The 22,141-nt window shown below is 39.3% G+C and overlaps 1 protein-coding gene across 3 annotated transcripts in view; it reads left to right on the top strand.

The window, feature by feature from the left end:
- Positions 1 to 22,141, top strand: part of cpne4a (copine IVa) — a 55,322-nt gene that overhangs the window by 27,671 nt on the left and 5,510 nt on the right. For 2 of the 3 annotated variants that reach the window (XM_081716669.1, XM_081716660.1), the window contains exons 6-13: positions 603 to 686; positions 1,153 to 1,242; positions 14,233 to 14,331; positions 17,222 to 17,314; positions 17,654 to 17,713; positions 18,629 to 18,762; positions 20,587 to 20,641; positions 21,197 to 21,248. In XM_081716669.1, coding sequence (XP_081572795.1) covers positions 603 to 686; positions 1,153 to 1,242; positions 14,233 to 14,331; positions 17,222 to 17,314; positions 17,654 to 17,713; positions 18,629 to 18,762; positions 20,587 to 20,641; positions 21,197 to 21,248 — 667 coding nt within the window. Of the gene's footprint in view, positions 1 to 602; positions 687 to 1,152; positions 1,243 to 14,232; positions 14,332 to 17,068; positions 17,156 to 17,221; positions 17,315 to 17,653; positions 17,714 to 18,628; positions 18,763 to 20,586; positions 20,642 to 21,196; positions 21,249 to 22,141 lie in introns of all 3 variants that reach the window. The other variant, XM_027005390.3, reaches the window with a different exon arrangement.

Raw genomic sequence — 22,141 nt, forward strand, 5'->3', positions numbered from 1 at the left:
ATCTGCATTTTGCTTCAGAGCTACAGCAAGTGGTTCCATTGCAATTGCAGACAGAAGTGATGACAAAGGACATTTGTGCCACACCGAAGCACAAAAATTGGTAGACAGGTTATTATTAGTATACATGACATCCGCCGGAAGTATAAATTTATGGTAAAATCCAGATCTGTTGAAAACCTTTTCCGCATCAAGTGAAAGCACTACTTCTAACCCAGAGGGTTAGAGAGTGGCCTTAAAAGATATTCTAAAGCCGTCTAATATTAAAAAAAGAAAAACAATTTTTAATAAAGCCTGTTTGATTGGGTAATATGATAAAGAGAAGAACCCCTTCAAATGAAACTCCAGAACCTTTATGAGGATTTGTTTATAGCACAGAGATTTCTAATGTAACTGCTGCCATGGTAGAGAGGGTGATGGTTGGACATGCCCGTTACATGGACTACACAAAAAGAATTTAAAGAATGTGTGGAGTTAACACAGGTCTGTTTGATCAGAAACGCATCCTGTGGGTTTCTTACCATGGATGTGATTTATATTTAGAAATAGGAAATTATTTTTTAACTGAGAAAGTGAGATTTGCACTGTGTTTATGTACCCTACAGGACTTTTTCAGCAAGTCAGATCCATTTTTAGAGATCTACAGAGTGAATGATGATGCTACGCAGCAGCTTGTGTACAGAACAGAGGTGAGAGCCTTTACACACACACGCGCACACACACACCCACACACACACACACACCCACACACACACACACACACACACACACACACACCCACACACACACACACCCACACCCACACACGCGCACACACCCACACACGCGCACACACACACCCACACACACACACCCACACACACACACACACCCACACCCACACACACACACCCACACACACACACACACACACACACACAAATATACATGCATTCTGGACTAAAACTGAATTACACTTTCTATGTGGATTCCTCACTGAAAATCTTACAAATAAACAGATTTAGGATGAGTCTAGGACTGGTCTTAAACTGTGCCTTCTTTTCAGCCCAGGAACATGGTTATCCTATGACTGGAAGAAGGGCTACTACAGGCATGATATGTGCTGATACTAAACAAAACGTGTACATTATCAGTGTCACTGCTGCCTGCCCACAGACTGTCATGAACAACCTCAATCCAGTGTGGAAGACCTTCAAAACATCCCTGAACTGTCTCTGCAGCGGAGATCATGAGAGGATGCTGAAGGTGATGGATCATACACAGTTCACGTAATACTGGTAGGAAAAAGAAGGAAAGAGAGAGAAGTAGAGGAGAGAGACGCAGTGAGTTATACGTGACGCTGTCATTGCAAAGTAGTTGATTTGCAGTCAAGTGGCAGTAGATTGTCGTTGCCCTGTTAATGACTCAGATGAATTCTTTAGTTATTTATGCTATCAGTTCTCAGAGCTATCAGCAGTGAGAAGACGTAAGGTAAATTATTCACTCAACTGCTTGTCTGAGGTTCACTGTGATTACAGACTCATTTGATAAATGCCAGCAGAAACAATGTGTGGTTTCTGATTCAATTCCAAATATCTTTCAGACTTCAGTGGCCTTCAAAACATGTTTCTTGAAACAGAAAATTACATTTAAAGATCCAGGGAACATATTGTAAGATGATAAAATGTTTCTAGAATAGGTCACAGTCAGAGCTGAATATTATAGTGCAAGCAAGGAAAATAAAATAATATATGTATGAAACTACTGATGAGGATTTAGCAAATAATTATGAATTTCTGGCATCAGATAAGCCTCACTCACTGCTTATGTAATGGTAGATTTTATGCTCTGTGGATTGTAAAAAAAAATGCATGGACTTCATGCTAAATAACTTAGCACTGACTACCCAGCACTGACTACCTTAGAGTTTTCCTGTAGTTAATGTCAGTGTAGTCTGCATTGGGTAAAGCTATGTAAGACTTCCCAAAATTTGTATCCCCATTTTACATTACAAGGTTATTTTCTTGACTTTGGAATGCTATTTATAGGTCACAATTAATATATGAACATTTTGCATAGAAGAGCAAGATTAAGCTAATTAGAAAACATAAATTTAGGTTTCTTTGGGGTTTTTAATTGCATTTGTATTTGAAGACTACCTTTCTGTAAATAAACCATGGAAGGCAGCTGGTAGTTTCTTTGCAATATATATGCTAAGCTGACGTAGAGGTATCATAACTAATTATGGGAGGTTCTAGATTGCTGTAAACTTATGCCACTCAAATCTAGACTTGTGGTTTGAATACTGCTGATGTAGATTAATGCTGCCTGAATTAATGTCAGTAATAAGAGCAGGATTAGTTAGCTGTGGTTTCTTTACACCATGACTCTGAACTATGGCTTAGGAGGTTCTCTGAGTGGTTTTGAAATGGAAATGAAAGTTTTCCTTAATCAAATAATAGAACTATAAAATACTCATTTACTGCAAACCAGGAAAATTAGGAAAGTATAGCCTCTCAACTACCTAATCAGAAGAATGTAGTCTAACTATCTTGTCCAATGAGCAACATATAGTCTTTTGGAATTAAATATCGAATATATTGTACTCCTGTTTACTGTACTGAACTGTTCAGAACAATCTAAATTCCTGAACTGTGAAAACGTAGTTGTCATATGGTTTGGTGTATCTCCCTCCCACCTCTATGCTTCTGTTTCTCCCTTGTAATAGTTTACTTAAAAATAACTCCAGTCCTTTTTAAACTAAAGTTATGTATCCTATGGAACTAATGGCACTGCCATAGTTGTGTAGGGAGCTAACCGGCTGTTCTGCTATCAGGCTGATAAGAAAGCGGTTGTCCCTGTGTGCATGTCTTTTGTGTGTGTGTGTGTGTGTGTGTGTGTGCGCGTGTGCGTGTGCTCAGTCAGTACACTACTGTTGGTTGTCACTGTACTCTGTGGGAATCTCATGATCAGACAGCACGAAATTCCTGCTGTTCAGTAATAAATGAGTTCTTGATCACATGGAATATTCCGATTGTATTCGTATGTCAGCTAGAAAGACACTCAGACATAGAGACAGATGGATAGAGATCCACTGGTAGATAAATAGAATGTGATAGATGAATACATAAATAGAATGCATAAACAGAGAGAGAGAGAGAGAGAGGTTAAATAGGAATTGTTATTCTCTTCTCTCAGCTCAGTATCATTGCAGCCTGAGGGAGCGAGAGAGAGCATCCTAAAGATCCTGAATCAGATAGACAGTTGTTTCCTGCTGGCAGTGCCCTGATACTGATATGCACTGCCTGTTCCTGCACTGTGATTAATGTGTCATAGCTACACTGCTGTCAGTAAGGCTTTGACTGGGTCCAGGTGATCACTAGTGAGAGCACAGAGCTACACTCTTTCTATATCCAGTCAGCTGCTGGTCTCCCCAGGACCTGTGTAGATTAGGTCTCTTCCATGAGTTTTTGCACTTGCTGAAACCAGGCTTGCGTGCATGGGGGGTTACGCTGTATGGGTGGGTAACACTGAATAGATGGGTTACACTGAATGAGTGGGTAACACTGAATGGGTGAGTACCACTGAATAGATGGGTTACACTGAATGGGTGGGTTACACTGAATGGGTGGGTTACACTGAATGGGTGGGTAACACTGAATGGATGGGTTACACTGAATGGGTGGGTTACACTGAATGGGTGTTCTTAGAGAATGATGATATATTTTCATCCACAGTTCCATTCACTAAACATTGATTCCCTCCCTTCTCTCTATTGGCGTCTCCAAACTGCGCATTCCTTGTTTGGAGAGTAAACTATCCGTTTAACAGTATGTTACTCTCACAGTCACACTCATTTTTAATGATCTTTACAAAGACCGATGTATGTGGGGACATTACTTACGAATAATCATAAGCAGGTATGAGACACCAATGATCGGATGTGTTGGTGTTTGTCATGGAATGTTGGGTTGCCATACATAGCCGGTGCTTATTAAACCTCAGTCCTTTCCACCTCGCCGCCTCCTCTTCATTCGAGCATCTGCGTTAGACATGGTTACCACAGCGACAAGCTCACAGGAGCCAAATGAAGAAAGTCCTAAAAGTTTTTGAACTTCCAGTAAATAATACCAGATGCAGGCGGTCACAGCCTAGCGTTTCCAGTGTCTGAGAACAGCTTCTTTGATTTATGATTAGGCCTGTAATTTATGGTGAAATACAAAAATAAGAGGCTAACATTTAACCATATGTGAAAGGAAGCACTAAAAATGGATCTTAGCAATACATGTTTTGTTTACTCTCTTTGGCTCTCTCCCACGTGCACGCTAAAATTAGGTCCGTGGGTGTCTGTAGCCCTTTCTATTTCCTGCTGTCCTGTATGCGGATGGATATACCCTCTCACAGAACACGAGAATCATTTTCGGCCCACTCGTGACTGAGCCACATATAAGGGTGATTAGTGCGCGGATGTATTGCCTCATTCCAACTTCCATGCCTCCGGCAGAACCATTTAGAGACGCACCTCGCCTCACAGCCGCTGTTCACAGTGCTCTCCCACAGGCTCTTTTAGTACTGAATTAGCACGAGCACAACTCTGCTGAGTGGCCGTTTGAAACAGGAACTCATTCGAAAAGGACTACCTAAAGCTCGCAGAGTGCTGATGACCCAAACCTGTTTTTTTCACAATTTGTCTGATTCTGGTGCGAGCTAAGTGCAGTATTTATTTAGCAGGCATATATTCTCATGAAGCATATGTATCCTGTGTTCATAAATCATCCCATCAATCATTATCATTTATAATCTTAAGTCATCACTTTGCCCCTTATAAGAATTTGAACACAAAATGCAGATTTTTTTTTTAAATTAATGGCAATAACAATTGTCCTTGGTTGCATTCTTTTGCGTGTGTGTGTGTGTGCGTGCGTGTGTGTGCATTCTAAAAGTGTTGTACAGCTGAAGATCTGTTTCATATGCTGAGGGAGTGTAATGGTTATTTGGGTGCTTAAATTAGATCCTTTTAAAGCATCTTTCTTTCTTCTGTGGTGTTAATATTGAAACTGTCACAAACACTTAGCAGAATGTAGCAAGGCAATTTTTATTACCCCTATATTACATTACGTGACTTCTGTTCTTCAACATTGTTTTGATAAGACTAAATGCAATATGTTTTAATGTGTTACTTTAAACAGTTTGTTTCACTGGATATCTGGATTCAGTCCAGTTACCCCATAATAGGGTATAGGCTTCAGATGCCCATTTTCAAACCCTGAGGCTCTTTGTTCATCCCCAGGTTTTGATTGTGCTGATCAGAGACTTCTGCAGCTGGTTGCCTGGTATTTTAGCCAGGGAAGAGAAGGGTACTGCCTAGTTAATGAATTACTTCTGCGTGTGGGTTACTTTGGATATTTAGATTCTGTGTAAAGCTACAGTATATTCCACAGTACATTCTGTGTAAAGCTACAGTATATTCCACAGTACATTCTGTGTAAAGCTACAGTATATTCCACAGTACATTCTGTGTAAAGCTACAGTATATTCCACAGTACATTCTGTGTAAAGCTACAGTATATTCCACAGTACATTCTGTGTAAAGCTACAGTATATTCCACAGTACATTCTGTGTAAAGCTACAGTATATTCCACAGTACATTCTGTGTAAAGCTACAGTATATTCCACAGTACATTCTGTGTAAAGCTACAGTATATTCCACAGTACATTCTGTGTAAAGCTACAGTATATTCCACAGTACATTCTGTGTAAAGCTACAGTATATTCTACAGTACATTCTGTGTAAAGCTACAGTATATTCCACAGTACATTCTGTGTAAAGCTACAGTATATTCTACAGTACATTCTGTGTAAAGCTACAGTATATTCCACAGTACATTCTGTGTAAAGCTACAGTATATTCCACAGTACATTCTGTGTAAAGCTACAGTATATTCCACAGTACATTCTGTGTAAAGCTACAGTATATTCCACAGTACATTCTGTGTAAAGCTACAGTATATTCTACAGTACATTCTGTGTAAAGCTACAGTATATTCCACAGTACATTCTGTGTAAAGCTACAGTATATTCCACAGTACATTCTGTGTAAAGCTACAGTATATTCCAGATAGGGTGCAGTTAGCTGTGTCCAGAGTGGCATTTGCAGAGGCAGGGGAGACCGTGCTAAAAAGCTGTCTGAAGTTCTCTGTTGATAAAGTGTCGGATTATGTGGTATTACAGGTGAGTAATGTATGGATGACCAGGATGTGGAGGATGTGAGGGGAAGAACCACTTGGTCTAAATAACCTCATTGTAATTTTATGATTATTGTGTTGATGAGAATGGTAAATTGGGTAATTAGCAAGGATGGCTGCCTAAACACAGTGTAATCTTGCTTAATGGATTTGCTAATTATATGATTAATTGGCTGTGTTTTGTTCACTGTTTCCCGTGCTCTCTCTTGTTTAGTTCAAGATAAATCCTCTCCTCTCCTCTCTTTTCCTCTCTTTTCTTCTCCTCTCCTTTCCTTTCCTCTCCTCTCCTCTCCTCTCCTCATAATATAGATGTCTCCTGGACTCTGATTTAAGAGCAGATATGTGTTCTGCTGCAAGGCATGGCTGCAGGGCATGGACTCATTCAACAGTGCAACCTCAGTCTTTATCACTATGGGTTTCTCAGAGTGCAGGGCTTCTGACTGATGTGGATGGGCTTTTTGCAGTCTGTCCTGCTGCATCTGTGTACTTTTTTAAAAGGATTGAAAGGAAGCTTTAATTGAAAGATATAGCAGAAGAACACCCTTCCACTCCCCTTCTAGCTCATTCATTTAAATGTAGTATTCTGTTAACCTCAGACAGGCCACAGTAATGATCCCTCAATTTTTTTCCTCTCTCTGCCTCTCTCTCTCTCTTTCTCTCTCTCTCTCTCTCTCTCTCTCTCTCTCTCTGTCTTTTAGTTGTTCACTTTCTATCTTTATCACTCACTTTCATTCTTTTCTTCATTCTTTCAAAAATGTCAGTGCCACTAATGTGGAAGTTCAATAAAGAAATTTGGCTACTGTTCAAATTTACACTGTGATATATTCTTGTACTTGGGTGTCTCTGAAAACAGCTGCAGTGTGCAGTGCTGAATATCAATTAAAGACTAGAAAGGCAAAGTAACAAAGCAGCTATAAATAAATAAAAGTCTGGATGTTTTAACATTGATAACCTGATATATACAGTTCAATGATGTTAAACACTGTTTAAATGTAAATTGAAATGTAATTGACTGAGGTAGTTGTGGTTGAGGGGTTATTTTGCTGTGGAGGTAGTTGTGGTTGAAGGCTGATGGGGTATTTGTTGATAAGGAGTATTTTGCTTTGAGGGCAATTTTGGTTGAAGGCTAATTGACTGTGGGGTACTTGACACTGAGGGGTTATTTAGTGTGTTTTAACACTGACAGCATGATAAATAGTGTTAAATGACATTAAATGCTGTTTAAATGTGAAATGAAATCCTACTACTATCATTATTAAAATGGCTATTTGGCTGATGGGTAGTTGTTGTTGAGGGGCATTTGGCTGTGGAGGTTAATGTGTGTTGCTGAGTAATTTACTGTGGGGTTGTTGAGGCTATAGGATTTTTTAGCTCTTATAGTAGTTGTGGTTGAGGGGTTATTTAGCTGGGGAATAGTTGTTGAAGGCAGTTTGGCTGGTAGGAGTTGTTAGCTGCAGGTTAATTTGGGTTGAGGGATAGTTGGTTGTGGGATAGTCGAGGTAGAGGTGTTATTTACCTCAGGGGTAGTTTTGGGGCTGATTTGGCTGATGGGTAGATGTTGAGTGGCTGTCGGAGGGTTATTAGGGTTGAGGGATAATTGTCTGTGGAGTAGTTGAGGCTGAGGGGTTATTTTGCTGTTGGGGTAAGTGTTGAGGGGAATTTGGCTGATGGGGTAGTTTTTGAGGGGCATATAGCTGTGGGTTTCAATTTGTGTTAGTACGAGAAGATTATTTTAATGTTAGTCCGAGAATGCTATTGCTTTTGAAACTTTTTACCAATTTATTGCGTATACCTTGAAAATTAAGGGAATTTTCAAATCAATAGGTTTCTGTGGGACAATGGAGGGATCAATGAAAGAATAGAAAGTACAGACAGATGTGTGCTATCAGTATGAAATGCAGATTGGTGCTTGCGGTCAGCTGTTGGATCTTTTTACTAAGTTTGATGGCTGTAGATTGAAAATTATGGGATTTGTACAATCTGTTGTTTCCTATGGGAGGATGGAAAGACGAATGAAAGGATAAAAAGGGTGGATAGATAACTGCCATCAATATGAAATGCAGTTTTGTAACTGGGCCTAGTAGTACAACAAATTTAGTTACTCTGTCTTTACAGTTGAAAGAGTTATAAAATCAGTGGGTTCCTATGGGAGAATGGAGGGATGAATGAAAGGACAGAATAAAGAATCAGTGGAGGAAAATAAAAGGATGTTAGGCTGAGGGGTTATTTAGCAATTTAGCTTTTTGTTCTATGACAAAAGCTGTGGGCCATGAAAATCTTAGAATAGAATAATAAGAACTAGGAAAAACAGACTGATAAGGAAAGAAGAAAAGAGACTGAAGGTGTGCTTGTGTGGATGGAAGAAGATAACATTAGAGAGTATGAAATGCATACTCTGAGGATTCATCAAGGCAAGAGGAAGTGCTTGGATGAGAGAGCTAAGGAGCCCTGCATTGAACAAAACTATGGAACAATAGTACAGTTCAATCAGTCAGATGAAGTCCGGCATGTTACACATCACAGATAGCAGGATATCAATACCTTTGTTACTACTGAGAAGAACTCCAGTACAGGCATACAGGAAGGTGATTCGGATATCAGCCAGAGGAATGATGGAGAACAGCAGAGGAAACAAGTGGCAAAAGGTATTGGGCAGGTGCAATAGATAAGGTAGGTTGGGAAAGTATAAGTGATGATCTGAAGGGCACATTGGCCGGTTTGAAGGGATCAGCGGAGAATAATTTGAACAGATTAGGTAAAGTTATTTTTGAATCTGGAATGGAAAGGTTTGGTAGGTTGCAGGAGAAGGTAAAGGGACAAGGTATAGTGAAGTTAAGATGCATGAAGAAATAGATTCAGGAATTAAGGTTTCTTCAGAAAGCCGCGGAGGAGGAAAGGGTGGGTATTAGCACATTGCAGAAAGAGTTGATGGGATAGGCAGAGGTCTTGAGGAAAAGGAGGAAGAAGAAAGAGCATGCTAGGGCAGCCTTCTTTGGGAATCTTTTCTATTATGTGAAGACCTTATTTACTAAGGGAGAAATCAGGTAGTTTAAAAGTTGGTAAAAAAAAATGATTTGAGGAATATTTTGAGGGCGTTTATAGAGATGAGGATAAGGCAAAGGAGATGGGATTGCCACTAGATATTTCACCAGTGTGTGAACGAGTGGCAAATGAATGTTAGCTCACCAAAGTGGAGTGAGGTTAAAGACAAGTGGTGCATTGTGCAAAGGCAAGTTCTGCACCAGGGCATATTGGAGTGCCGTATCGAGTGTATAAAAACGCACCTAAGGTCTTGAAGATTTTTTAGAAGCTGATGGTTGTAAACCGGGAAAAAAGGAATTATCCCAAAAGAGTGGAGAAGAGCAGGAAGTATCATTATTCCAAAAGACAAGGATGGCGTGCGTTTCAGCCTGTAAGTCTTCTTAATGTGGAGGGTAAGATTTTTTTCAGTGTGATAGCGCAGAGACTGTCAGCATACCTGAAGCCAAATAAACTAGTTGGAACATCAGTACAAAAGCCAGGCATTTCTGGTGTTGCAGAACATCGTAGGATGATTTGGCATCAGATTTAGGCAGTAAAGAAAGAGGGTAAGGACATACATGTGATTTTCTTAGATTTAGCCAATGCATTTGGTTCAGTGCTACATAACTGCTTATTGAAAGCATTTGGATTCTTCCAGGCACTAGATAAGATTACTAGGCTGGTTAAAGCATATTTTGAGGATAGTTCAGTCTTAGTACAGGAGAATTTGGTACGTTCTGTCAGAGATTGGAAATGGGCATAAAGGCTGGTAGCACCATTTCCCTGTTAGCATTTATAATGGCAATGGAGGTAATAATTAGGGCCTCGAAGTAGGATGTAGGTGAGGAGAGGCTACAGGATGGCTTCCAGCTACTTCCAATTAGGGCATACATGGATGATAGGACAACGCTGACAACTACTGTTCTATGTACCCGGCGGTTGCTAGAGAAGATAAATGATAATCTTAGGCAGTCAAGGATGAAGGTTAAACCTAGCAAATCTAGAAGTCTGTCAATTATTGTGCAATTTGTGCAGGAAAAAATCATTTTGGAAGGAGAATGAAACCGTCTATACTGAAGAAACCAGTTAAGACTTTAGGTAGATGGTATAGTGCTGCATTAAATGATAAAGAGCAGGTTGTGGGGCTAAACACAAAACTGATGAAGGCTATTAACAGTGTTGAGAAATATTTTTTTCCAGGTAAACTGAAATTGTGGTGTCTCCAATTTGGCCTGCTGGTTTGTATTTGATGGCCATTGACGGTGTATGAGGTCCCAGTTATAGTAGTAGAGAGGCTGGAGATGACTATGAATAAGTGTATAAGAAGTGACTAGGGGTGCTGCATTGTTTAAGCATAGCATAGTATGGGAGAGGAGTGCTGGAGCTACCACTTTCAAGCTTAGTTGAGGAATTTAAATGTGCTAAGGTGAGTCGTGAGATGAATTTGTTGAGTTCGAAGGATGTGGTGATAAAAACATTGCCACCAGCGGCGAAAGCAGGGAGGAATGGAATCCGCGAATGATGATGCGGTTAGCTAAGCATTGGCTAGAGTTACAGGATGTCAATGGACAAATGCAATGAGGTAAATCAGGTTTTGGCTTAGGTGATTCCTGGAAAGCATTTAATAAGGTCACCTCACAAGAAAGAAAACGATTGATGGCTAGCTTTATTCGTAAGCAGGAAGAAGATGCGCGACGTGCAGCAGCAGCGTCACAAGGAAACCGTGAAGAAAAGGAAAATCATCTGTCAAGCTGTGGGAAATGGATGCGAGTTGCATCAAGTTTTTGCTTGGAACAACTTATGATGTCCTTCCAACACCGCAAAACCTTGGACAGTGGGTAGGTGAAGACCCGAAGTGTAAATTATGTGTAGGGGTTGGCATACTGAAACATATAAGTGTGTAAGGTTAGTTTGTTGCAGGGTTGACTTGATTGTGGAGACACAATCAACTGCTGAGAGAGTTAGTGTACTGTTTTGATAGTAAGCGGCTAAAGGTTAACGTGTTGCCAAGTGGTATCACTAATAATTCAAGTTCATGTGAGAAGGGCAGTGTGTTGGAGTATGAGCATAGGCCATAAATATGCGTTGAAGTGCAGGATTGAAAATTGCTTGTGGACATAAAACTACAGGTACTACAGTGTATTCAGTTAACTATGCTGAGGCCACACATGGTGTTGTACTCTGAAAATAAATGGAAAGTTTATTTTATAGCACTAATAATTCCATTTCAAGATGCAGTGGATGAAGCTTTTGAAAGGAAATAGCTGAAGTATGCAGACTTGGTGGCTGAGGTGAGAATGCTGGTGGCAGGCGCACCTAACACGGGTAGAAATTGGTGTCTGCCGCATCACTGCTTGTTCTGTTCGGCATAAGAAGCCGTGAATTAAGAGTAGCTGTGAAAGACTTATCAGAAATAGCTGAGCTAGTCAGTGGTTGTGGATAAGGAGAACTCGGACTAGTTGGGGTAATGCACGTGGCTGAGGTGATTGTGTCATTGTGTAAAGTGGTATATCCAGATGGAATCAGTGGCATGGAGCAGTCATTAATGGTGCCAGCTTTAGTAACTGGGGAGGCCAAGATGGTGCTGCTGTGTTGGAGAATGCTTGCTGATATAATGGGTAAAACCATGTGAAACTGGCAGCACTGAGTATGCATTAACCGTGCCAGTGGGGCTGGATACAACCTTAATTACTCGGAAGGCGATCATGGATTTTTGGGGTTTTGTTTGTTAGTGGCATAGTACTTCTAGAGGTGTGGCTTTAAAAGTGAGCTTGGAGGGGGGTGAGGCTGGTGCAGCAGATCTCACGGTTGAGTCTTCTGGAGGTGTCGTGCGCTTAATTCAATGAAACACCATCAAAAGGAGGTGCCTACCTAATGACCCCTGAAAAGAGCTCGCAATGTTGTAGTTGCTGGGTTGAAGAGAGTAAGCAAGCCCCTATGTGAAGTTATAATGGAGCTCTAATGGAATATATGTACACTTACTACCATTCTTGGACTGTTAAAATAATATTTTAGCAATAATGTCAGACTAACTTTATACTAACATTTCCCACTAATATTACATTAATGACCTTGGACTAATGTTACACTTACGTTCCCACAAAATGGGTTATTTATTGTTGAGGGGTTATTTAGTTGTTGGGAATATTTTGGATTAGCACTAATTTGCTCTGAGGTAGTTCAATCTGAAGGGCTATTTAGAGTTGTGGTAGTTGTGGCATTTAGCTTTGGAGGTAAATGTTGAGGGTAATTTAGTTGAAGGGTAGTTGTTGAGGAGTATTTACCTGTTGGCGTAGTTGTGGTTGAGGATTTATTTAGTTGTGGAGGTAGTTGTTGATGGCAGTTTGGCTGATGGGGTAGCTGTTAAGGGGCTGTGGGATAGTTGAGGCTGATGGCTGCCCATGCGGTTCTGGCTGAGGGACAGAAGAGGGTCCGTATGTGTGCGCTGTGAGATTTTCCTGCTCCAACATCAGGAATTCTTACATTTACAAACATTCATTCCTCAAGAACTGAGTCAAGAAACATTTTTTTTTTAATGGGCGCTATGTCTCTATGAGTAGAAGCTTGAGCTTGTAAAAGTAGTTTGGTTTGTGAAAAGATTGGTTTGAAGTTAAACTTAAAGGTTAACTTACTCCATTAGTGGTAATTCGTATGTTAAACAAGTTACTAGAAGGAGGCCGATTACCTAATAATTTTTCCATTTTACACAATGAAAAATTACTGCAATTCACTTTATTTACTTATGTTTCAACAACAGTTAATATCTCTTTCTTTTTATCTTTTACAGTGCGATCAGTGCTACACTAAATATGATGGTTCTACATTAGTTTAGATGTCAATATTCTTCAACAACAACAACAACAGTAATAATAATAATAATAATGTTTTATTTATATAGACATTTAGACTGGTAGTATCTTATATCTTATACCTCTCGTAGTTTCTCTGTACATGTGACATTTTTTGTAAAGTGGTCAGATTGCAAAAAAATTTAAAGAAACAATAATTTCAAATCAAGGCATTGTTAAAGTTTCTTCACTAATAGTAGTATTAATACAAACCTCAAATTTAATTAGCACAAACCTCACATTTATGATCATGAGTTTTAAAGCCATCTGACATCTCAGTTCAAATCAGTGTGAAAGTAGGCTATTTTGAGGGAGGAAAAGTGCATGTGATTAGGCTAATTCTAGTTTAAGCAGATAAGCATAACAGATAACCGATAACAAATGCATGACAGTTGATACTTCCTTCTAAGTCCACAGCTAACAGCTGCTCTGAGGTCGACTGAGAATCCATTATGTCTTTGATAACTTAATAGTTTTACAATGCAAGCTTTTATGCTATATAGGCTATACTTTTCCACAATATCAGAACCTCACGGTTTCCACATTCAGTTTCATACTTGGATACATGGTGGGGGAATAAAACCTTTTGGAACTAGGAGGTTTTGGAACGTGGGTAGTCTTCGGACTATAAACTGGCAGAGGTTAGCATTGTAAGATTACAGCACCTTTAATTCTGTATGAACTCGTTTTGTTCAAAATTAGCACTGTAAAGACTTTACACTGTGTATGATAGAAAATATAATAATATAATTTACACTAAAGGGCATATTGTAGTTTGTTTACACCATATCTTATTGTTTATTATATATATACAGACACAAAAGCTGTATACCTATGTATAAAATGGCCCATGCTGTCTATATTTTCAAAAGTTAATTCTAGTTTGGCTTTTAGATTCAAATGAACACACATATCTTGCATTTTTGATTGCACTTGGGATTTACCTAAATTGAGAATTCAACTTTCATTAAGAAAGCTTTTGGGAAAAACAAAAACAACAACAAAAAAACCCTTTGTTGAGAATACTCTAACCAAATGGACGGGGTCATGTGTCTGTTTAAAACACTGCGTCATTTCTTTCAGTAGTAGATCTGGTGTTTGCGTGCCTCTGTGCCTCACACTCTGACCCTCATCCCTTTAGTGCACCGTGTGGGACTGGGACTCAAACGGGAAGCATGACTACATAGGCGAGTTCGAAGCTACCTTCAAAGAGATGCGTGGGGCGACGGATGGCAAACAGGTAAAAGACTCACTCTTCACCACAGCTTTGATTTGCAGGACCTACACTGAGAGGCTTTTGTCTTCCAGAAAAACTAATTCATTTATTTGACAGTTGCTGTTATCCAGAGTGACTTACACAGTTACCAGTATGACAGTACATGTGCTACCCTGGGGATGAGGCTCATGAGTTTGGTGTACTAGTGTCTTGCTCTAGTTGTTCTATCAGGTCTGCTCTTCTACAGGTCAGGAAAATTTAATTTTAAGATAATCCAATCCACCTGCTTAGGATATAAATAGTGGTAATGAGTGCTTTTAAATGGGGAAGAATTAGCAGATTTGAAAGGTGAAAGGTTCTGGAAACAGCTTGATGTGGTTCACAGTCAAATCAGTCTTCATCAGACAGTTCTTTTTCTGTTTTGTCACTGTTTCAGTTACCACAAATTTCAAAAGCATTCTGATTATTCAACATAGCTTTATATTTTCTTAAAAAGCCACAGGTCTTTTTCTAGGTCCTTTGGTCTATTCATTTTAGTTAAAATTGTCGTTGAAGAGAAGTGTATGCACTCACCATGACTTGTTGGAGCTGCATAGAATTCTGTTGTTCAAAGTGGAATTATTACTACTGTTATGGATAAATATATCACATTTCAAGAAGCTGGGACAGCTTATTTCATAAGCATAACAAGCATTCATAAGCATCAAGGTTAAGGACAATAAACTGTAATATACTGATTTACCTACAGATACCGACCAAGCAAAATACCATCCATATGACCATGTTTAACTATAAATGTCATTAAATGAGAAGTTTTGATAGGTTTTTGTGGTTTTAGATGTAGCCTGTCAAATATGACAAACCTTACATTTTTAGTTATTACTGGAGCTTCTTTGTAATCTGAGGACCTCTCAGAATACCTCATTGTAATCACATTTTGAAGATCTACGATAAGAATTCTGGAGGCCAAAGGGCAGCGGTGCTTGTCAACCACTAGGCCGTCTAGGTTTATAAAAGAACTGAAGAGCCTTTTGGCAGAGACTCTCAGACCATACCCATGAATAAGGCATTATTAAAAGATGACATGATTTTTTTGAAGGAATCTTCTTGATACTGAGTAAAGATACAATTTAAAGTAGAAATAACCTTTCTTTTTGCACTAGTTCTTTACAGACTGTCTATAAAAAGGTTATTTCTCACAAAGGTTGGGCTTCTTATACATGGACAAACTGCTAGTTATCTTTTAGCAGCAGCTTTCTGTCAGCATGTCATAGTTGGGACACGACCACAGCTCTTTTGGTTTGCTTGTGCTTATCTAGAAATTATTTACCTAGATCAATTCTGGATAATTTAAAAAAAGCAATGCTGAGAATGACATTACTGTACAACATAATAAAGCTGCTGACTAAAGCAATGACTAATGAGACTGAGAAAAAGGTAAAGGTAAAGGTAAATTGTGTAGAACTTTGACTTCAAGTGATGATCACTATGTGCTGATTAGACATGAATGCATTTGTTAGACAGTAGGGCCATCTTGAAGTGTTTCAACTACAGGTTCTCTCTCTTTTTCATTCACACACACACACACACACACACACACACACACACACACACACACACACACACACACTCACTGTCTCTTACTCACAGAGAGCTGTGTATTCATTACCACACAGTATGGAGACGAGGGCAGAAATATCAAATGTAATTGCATTACAGAAGAGTTCATAGCTCAAATGATCCGCTGTTTACAGAGCTATAATTGGTTCTTTTATGCATTTTGGACCCTGGAGCTCCTGGATGCCAGAGCTCTTGGACCAAGCCCATATGCCTCTGTTTTTGAAAAGGATTGAAAAGTGTTTCAACTTGTTTACTGGGGTGGAAGCCTGTCATATGCTCTAATAGTCCTGCTGATGTTTTACATAGACTTACAGATACAAAAAGTATCTAAAAAATAGTTGCCTAATTAGAATGTTTCTGTAATTACATTTAATATTTTAGGATTTTGTAGGTAATTTTCTATTATTAAGAATTTTGTATGTTGTCATTGATTATTTAGTTGCTAAGTTTCGAAAATTTAATTCTTAAATAATAATGAACCAAAAAATGCCCCTTTCCCTTTACGAATATTATCCACATTGCGCTAAATACAATAATTTTATTTAATTAAGCAAATTATTTATAACCATATTATTATGCCATCACAATAGCCTCCATGTCACATTGCACCCCTATCTGTACAGGCTAATGTGCAGTAGGCTAACTGTGCATTCTGTTCACAGTTCCAATCTTCATAATCTTCATTTACCATTGCTGTTCACCATTGTGAAAGATTTGTAACTTTCATTTGAACTTTTGAGAAAGTTTTGGGGTCGAAAATAACTTTGAAGCTGTTAATAAACTCCTCAGTCACTGAGGGCCTAGTCTCTCTTTAATTGTGAAGTAACAGAAGGTTTGGCTGTGGTATCTCAATTTGGCAGACATCACTGCCAGGCTTTGCTAATTAATTTAAAACAAGCCATGCAGTCTCCTCCTTGCTCCTTACTGTCATGGCTTGCGTTGTGTTTTTCTCTGGCTTTTTGTCTTTGAGTGCACTGTGCCCTTTTCCAGCCCTCCATCCCTCCCACCGCCCAATCTCAATGCGGAGAATATGGTGTTTCCTGACTATTCTAACAAAGCTATGTTGCTCTGCCTTGCACTAGTGCAAAGCTAATTCTTCAGGGGTTTCTGTTGTTGTTCTCTCTTTTCTTGCCACTGACAGGTCCAGTGGGAATGCATCAACCCCAAGTATAAAGTCAAGAAGAAGAATTACAGGAACTCGGGAATTGTCATCTTGAATCAGTGTAAGGTAATGTGGTCTGCCACAAACTCTCTCCTCAGGGCGTTTAGCTCTCATCTCTCCTTTCTCTCGAAGGACCTCTCCATCAGAGGGCGTCAATGCTGCCCCGAGGATCCCCCAAGCCCCTTCATATTGACTCTGCGTCAGCTCCTGGCACTCCCAAGCCAGGTGATACGCGTCTGTAGCAGCTAGACCTGGCCTCAGGTGTGTCGGGAATAAGCGTAAAAGAGACGTTTTTGTGTCCTTGAGGCATAGAGAGGAAGCCTGACTTCTAAAGGACTACCGAACATGTGCATAATATAATCTAGGAGACTCCCAACTCTTGCTGATGCAAATAACTAGGCCTCAGTTTAATTATCAGAGGCAAACGTGTGTTTCAGATTGGATCTAAATGAAGCATGGACACAGCTGTCCAGTAGCAGATACCTGATGTAAAGTCCAACTTTACCAGGTTTTCCAAGTATGGACTTCTAAAGCCTTCTATATCATCTGTGCTTGCATTCACAGGTTATAAAGATGCATTCTTTCCTTGACTACATAATGGGTGGCTGCCAGATCCAGTTTACAGTGAGTACAAGAGACTTTTCCCTTTGTCGTACAACAGCATGAAACACAGTTTCACTTTCATGGCACTTGTGTAGTATTTACCAACTGGTTTTGCTGCAAAATGTCAAGGCCAAAAATAATTATTCCATAAAAGACCAATAACGACCAGTCCTTTTCCTGTGGCCTCTACAAACAATTACTATCAGCATGCTTAGAAAATTTGCAATTTTGTACTTCCTGCAACATTTATCATACTAGGAGTAGTAAAATATCACTAAGAATTGTAGTTTTGCATAATGCCATTCAGTCAGATTTGTCCTGTCTGAGTAAATCACCTGAGGAATATTAAAAAGCCATTACATGGCAGGTCTTATTATTGCATTTTTGTTTAACTCTTATAATTTGTGTCACTCCTAAGATGAATACTGCTCAGTCAAAGAACCTTTCACAGATCCACTTATTTAATTAGGCCACATGTTTCCTATTTTGCTTTTATGTCAATTATCATTTAAATGGAGTACCAAAGGAGAGCTATTGGCAAGCACTACATACCAATGTGTTAAGTATGTAATATGTTAAGCATTTTTTTATAAACATTATGGGTTATAGTTTTAAAAAGCAACTGCAGCTGATCTAGGAACAGTTTTTGACATAAAATATTGAATGAAATGAGTGGTCATGTGGTAATGGGTACAACTGCAGTTGCATAGAGAGCAGGTTGTTGATCTCAGCTGAGCACTCATCACTCATCAAAAGGAGCAGTTTAGATTGTTCTATCAGCAATAATGGAGAATCTTTATAATAGCATGAGAAACCAGCTAGTGGGAGAGCATAGAAAACACTCGAGGGTCAGGTGGTGACTAATGAATGATGGGTTCATATGGGTTTTGGGTAATTGCTGTCAGGCTTCACGTTGACTGCTGCTTGTCTTTGCAGGTAGCTATTGATTTCACAGCATCTAACGGTGATCCGCGAAATAGCTGCTCTCTACACTACATTCACCCATACCAACCTAATGAGTATCTCAAAGCCTTGGTTGCTGTTGGTGAGATCTGCCAGGATTACGACAGGTAAGCCAACAACACGGCCAATTATAACTCAGGTTATGCAACACTATTATAGCCAATCAAAGTAAGTCAACTGTATCGCATGTTTTTTTTTGGGGGGGGGGGGGGGGGGGTTTGCTTAATGGCATGGTATTGGATGCCCATGCTTTTATATGTGATTTTCACTTTGTTTAAATTGCAGGTCCAGCAATACTTTCTAGTTATCTTAGATTAATGAAGATTAATTACTATTTCAAAAAGGCTGAGACAAATTGAAGGTTTTTTTTTTTTTGGTTTTGCTTGTTTAAGTCCTCTTGTAAAGAATCTTGTGAAAGTAACTTTAAAAGAACAGGAGTAGCTCAAAGATTACCCTCTAGTTACTTTCAAATTTCTTCCAGAAAATATCACTGTCTATGCACCTCACCTAGTCTTTGATGTCAGTGTTGCTAGTCTTTTGTAATAGAAAATGGAGGAATGTTGTAGTGACTCCTTAGGTTCAATGAATGTCTGATGGCTCTGTTCTCAACTGGGAAGGAGTAGATATCTGCACCCTTTGTTCTCAATGGGAGTGTATTTCTCTCTATGGAAGAATAACTTGGGAATACTGAAAAACGTCTGGTCTTTACTTTCTCAGTGAAGTTATTAAACACCTACTTTATAGTTAATTGTATTTACAATGCTACAACATTGTGGATTTTTGGTAGGTTATTCTTTAAGCCCACAGAAACATTGAATTTGCTATGTGAGAACAATTTAGCATTTCTCCCATTTTAACGCACATTATTTTTCATCAACTAAATATTGAGATTTGCATGAGTTATAGTAAGGGGTACTAAGGTGAAATATGTGTATGAATTATTTTCAGGCCTTGAGGCTAACACACTGGTTTAGAGGTTCGTTTACTGATGATATATTGATTTCTTCTGCCTGTATGTTCCGATCCATGGTGAAGGTCTTTCAGGGCATCTCACGTTTGCCCTGAAGTTATGGCCAATTTACAATTAGATTGAGAAGAATCGTTGAAGGAGAAACTGGAGAGGAGTGAGACAAAGAAATACTTTCATGTGTGAGAAGTGAGTGTGTCTGATGTAGTGTAGTCACAGATTCATTTTTTCAGTTTTATTGGAAACCCATTTGTAAACCGGTTCCAGCTTCTTCATTATAATCAGACATAATTTTGAAGAAGGTCCAGTTTCCAAAAAGAAGAAAATCTCATCGATCTGGTAGTGATTGTACAAGTGATACTTGGATGACCATTTTACAATCATCTTTATGCTTTAAACCTTTGGGAATCAAGCTCCAGGGCATTGGTGTACATCCTAAGGAATTTTCCCAGCAGGACTGTGGTCAGTTGCATCAATTAAATATCAGGTTACTGTATAAGTTTGAGCTGCAGTGTAAATTAAGGGTTTGAGAACTCTATTAGGGCTTTCGTTTTGGCTGATGAGCTGAGTCGGCTGAACTAAAATGGAACTAACCCCAGTCTCGACACAAGTCATCCTGCAGGATGTTTTATAATGATCTAAAAAAGGCCCTTTACATGCTGCTTTCACAGTTGCTGTGATTTCCCCACTTGCTAAGGGCATTACAGAGTTCCTCTCCAATAACACCCAGATAGCAAAGTGATGTTTCCAACCACTCCCCTCTTATTCATCAGGTGCTAAAAACAATTATGTAAATCTTTGTGGGATACAAATGATCTGTGATTGGAGGCCATCAGGACAGCAGCGGATAATGGGAAATCTAATAAGTACCTCCCCTGCACACATCCATTCCACACCTGCCTAAAAAAGTCCTCTATCAGCACTTGCCTACTCTAATCTCTTGTCTGTTTCCGCTTCCCCACAGTGATAAAATGTTTCCTGCGTTTGGCTTTGGCGCCCGAATACCTCCTGACTTCAAGGTAATTTCTGCAGCATTTATGGCACTGGGAGGCACAGCTGGCCTCCTGAATTACTAACAGTCATGCCTAAAGAAGCTGCTGACTGAGTGGGCGTGTCAGTAATGGCTACCCCCGCCTGAAGTGATATTAGAAACCTCAGCCATCTCTCTCTGCTGAGATAAGCTGAATGATCCGTCCTGGGCTGACCTTGCCCCCAGGCTGTAGACAAGTGAAGTTGAAAAGTGTTGTGTAAAATGATCAGGCTCACACTCACTCAAAGATGGCATTCCACTGTTGACAATTGTGGCAAATTGTAAATTATGTGACAGTTTTTTAAAATGATATGAAATGTCTAAAACAATATAAGTGGAAAATCACAGTAGGTGAATCCCATCCTTAGCTCAGTTTGATTGTAAGATTCGTATAATTTTATTTATTGCGCGTTGGTATCATGAATAATTCATGAGTTATTACTTGTTATTACTATTATATTTTTAATCGACCTATTTGTTTAATGATGTGAACATTTTTATTTTGTATAAATATTTTATACGTTTTACATGTTTCTGTCCATAGGTTTCTCATGACTTTGCTGTGAACTTTAATGAGGATAATCCTGAATGTGCAGGTATGCCCCCCACTGTCACACTACCAAACAATTTCCTGCCAACAACCCAGAGGCCTTAAATATTTAACATTTATAGCACAAACATAACTTCCTTATCAGTTTTACAAAGGCCCATTTATATGGTAATATACAACTCATGAACAAGTTATGTTCCTTTTTAGGAATGATTTATAAACTTTAAGCTGGGACCTTCATCTCAAGTGTAATCAGAACATCTAATCTGTTGAAAGACTGTAGATGTTTTGTTGCTAGATCTCATCCCACAATAGAAAAGCCCCACACCTTCACATCTCCATGCTCTTGGCCCTTCGACCCCTAAGGGTAAATGACACACTCACTGAGTGAAGTAATGGAGCCCTTCAGTAAGTCACTTTAAAGACGTCTTCAAGGTGTGATCCATCAGATCGATAGCACCCAGGCTGACCTAAAGCTGTGATTGCAGTGGAAGTGGAGGTGATTAGCCTGTGACAGGACTGTACAATGCATATAACAGGCCTGAGGGAGGTGGTGCAGAGAAGGGAGGCAGGGCGGATGCAGTGGCCTGAATTACCTAATGAGTCCCAGAGAGGACAAGAAAAGGGGAAGGAAGGGTAGGGGTCAGTGAAGGTTTGTTGAAACATCAATGACTTCCTCCTTCACCAAAAGTAGTTGGACCACAAGCTGGAGTTCAGGTTACATCACGCTCAGGTTACATCACTCTAAGGTTACATCGCATCTGTGGTTTTGTAGTTTTCCCTTAAATAGAGAATGTGTCAGGGGATGAATTTGTATTGAATGATAAAATACATATGTACACACTTTACAATACGCACACTTTGCAGATACAAGCGAACAAAAACGCAAAAACACACTTTAACAAAGGTGTTCATTTAATGAGTTTCTGTAAGTCATTT

Source organism: Electrophorus electricus, chromosome 1 (genome assembly GCF_041902795.1).
Source record: "Electrophorus electricus isolate QZ-2024a chromosome 1, ASM4190279v1, whole genome shotgun sequence".
NCBI classification, from domain to species: domain Eukaryota; kingdom Metazoa; phylum Chordata; class Actinopteri; order Gymnotiformes; family Gymnotidae; genus Electrophorus; species Electrophorus electricus.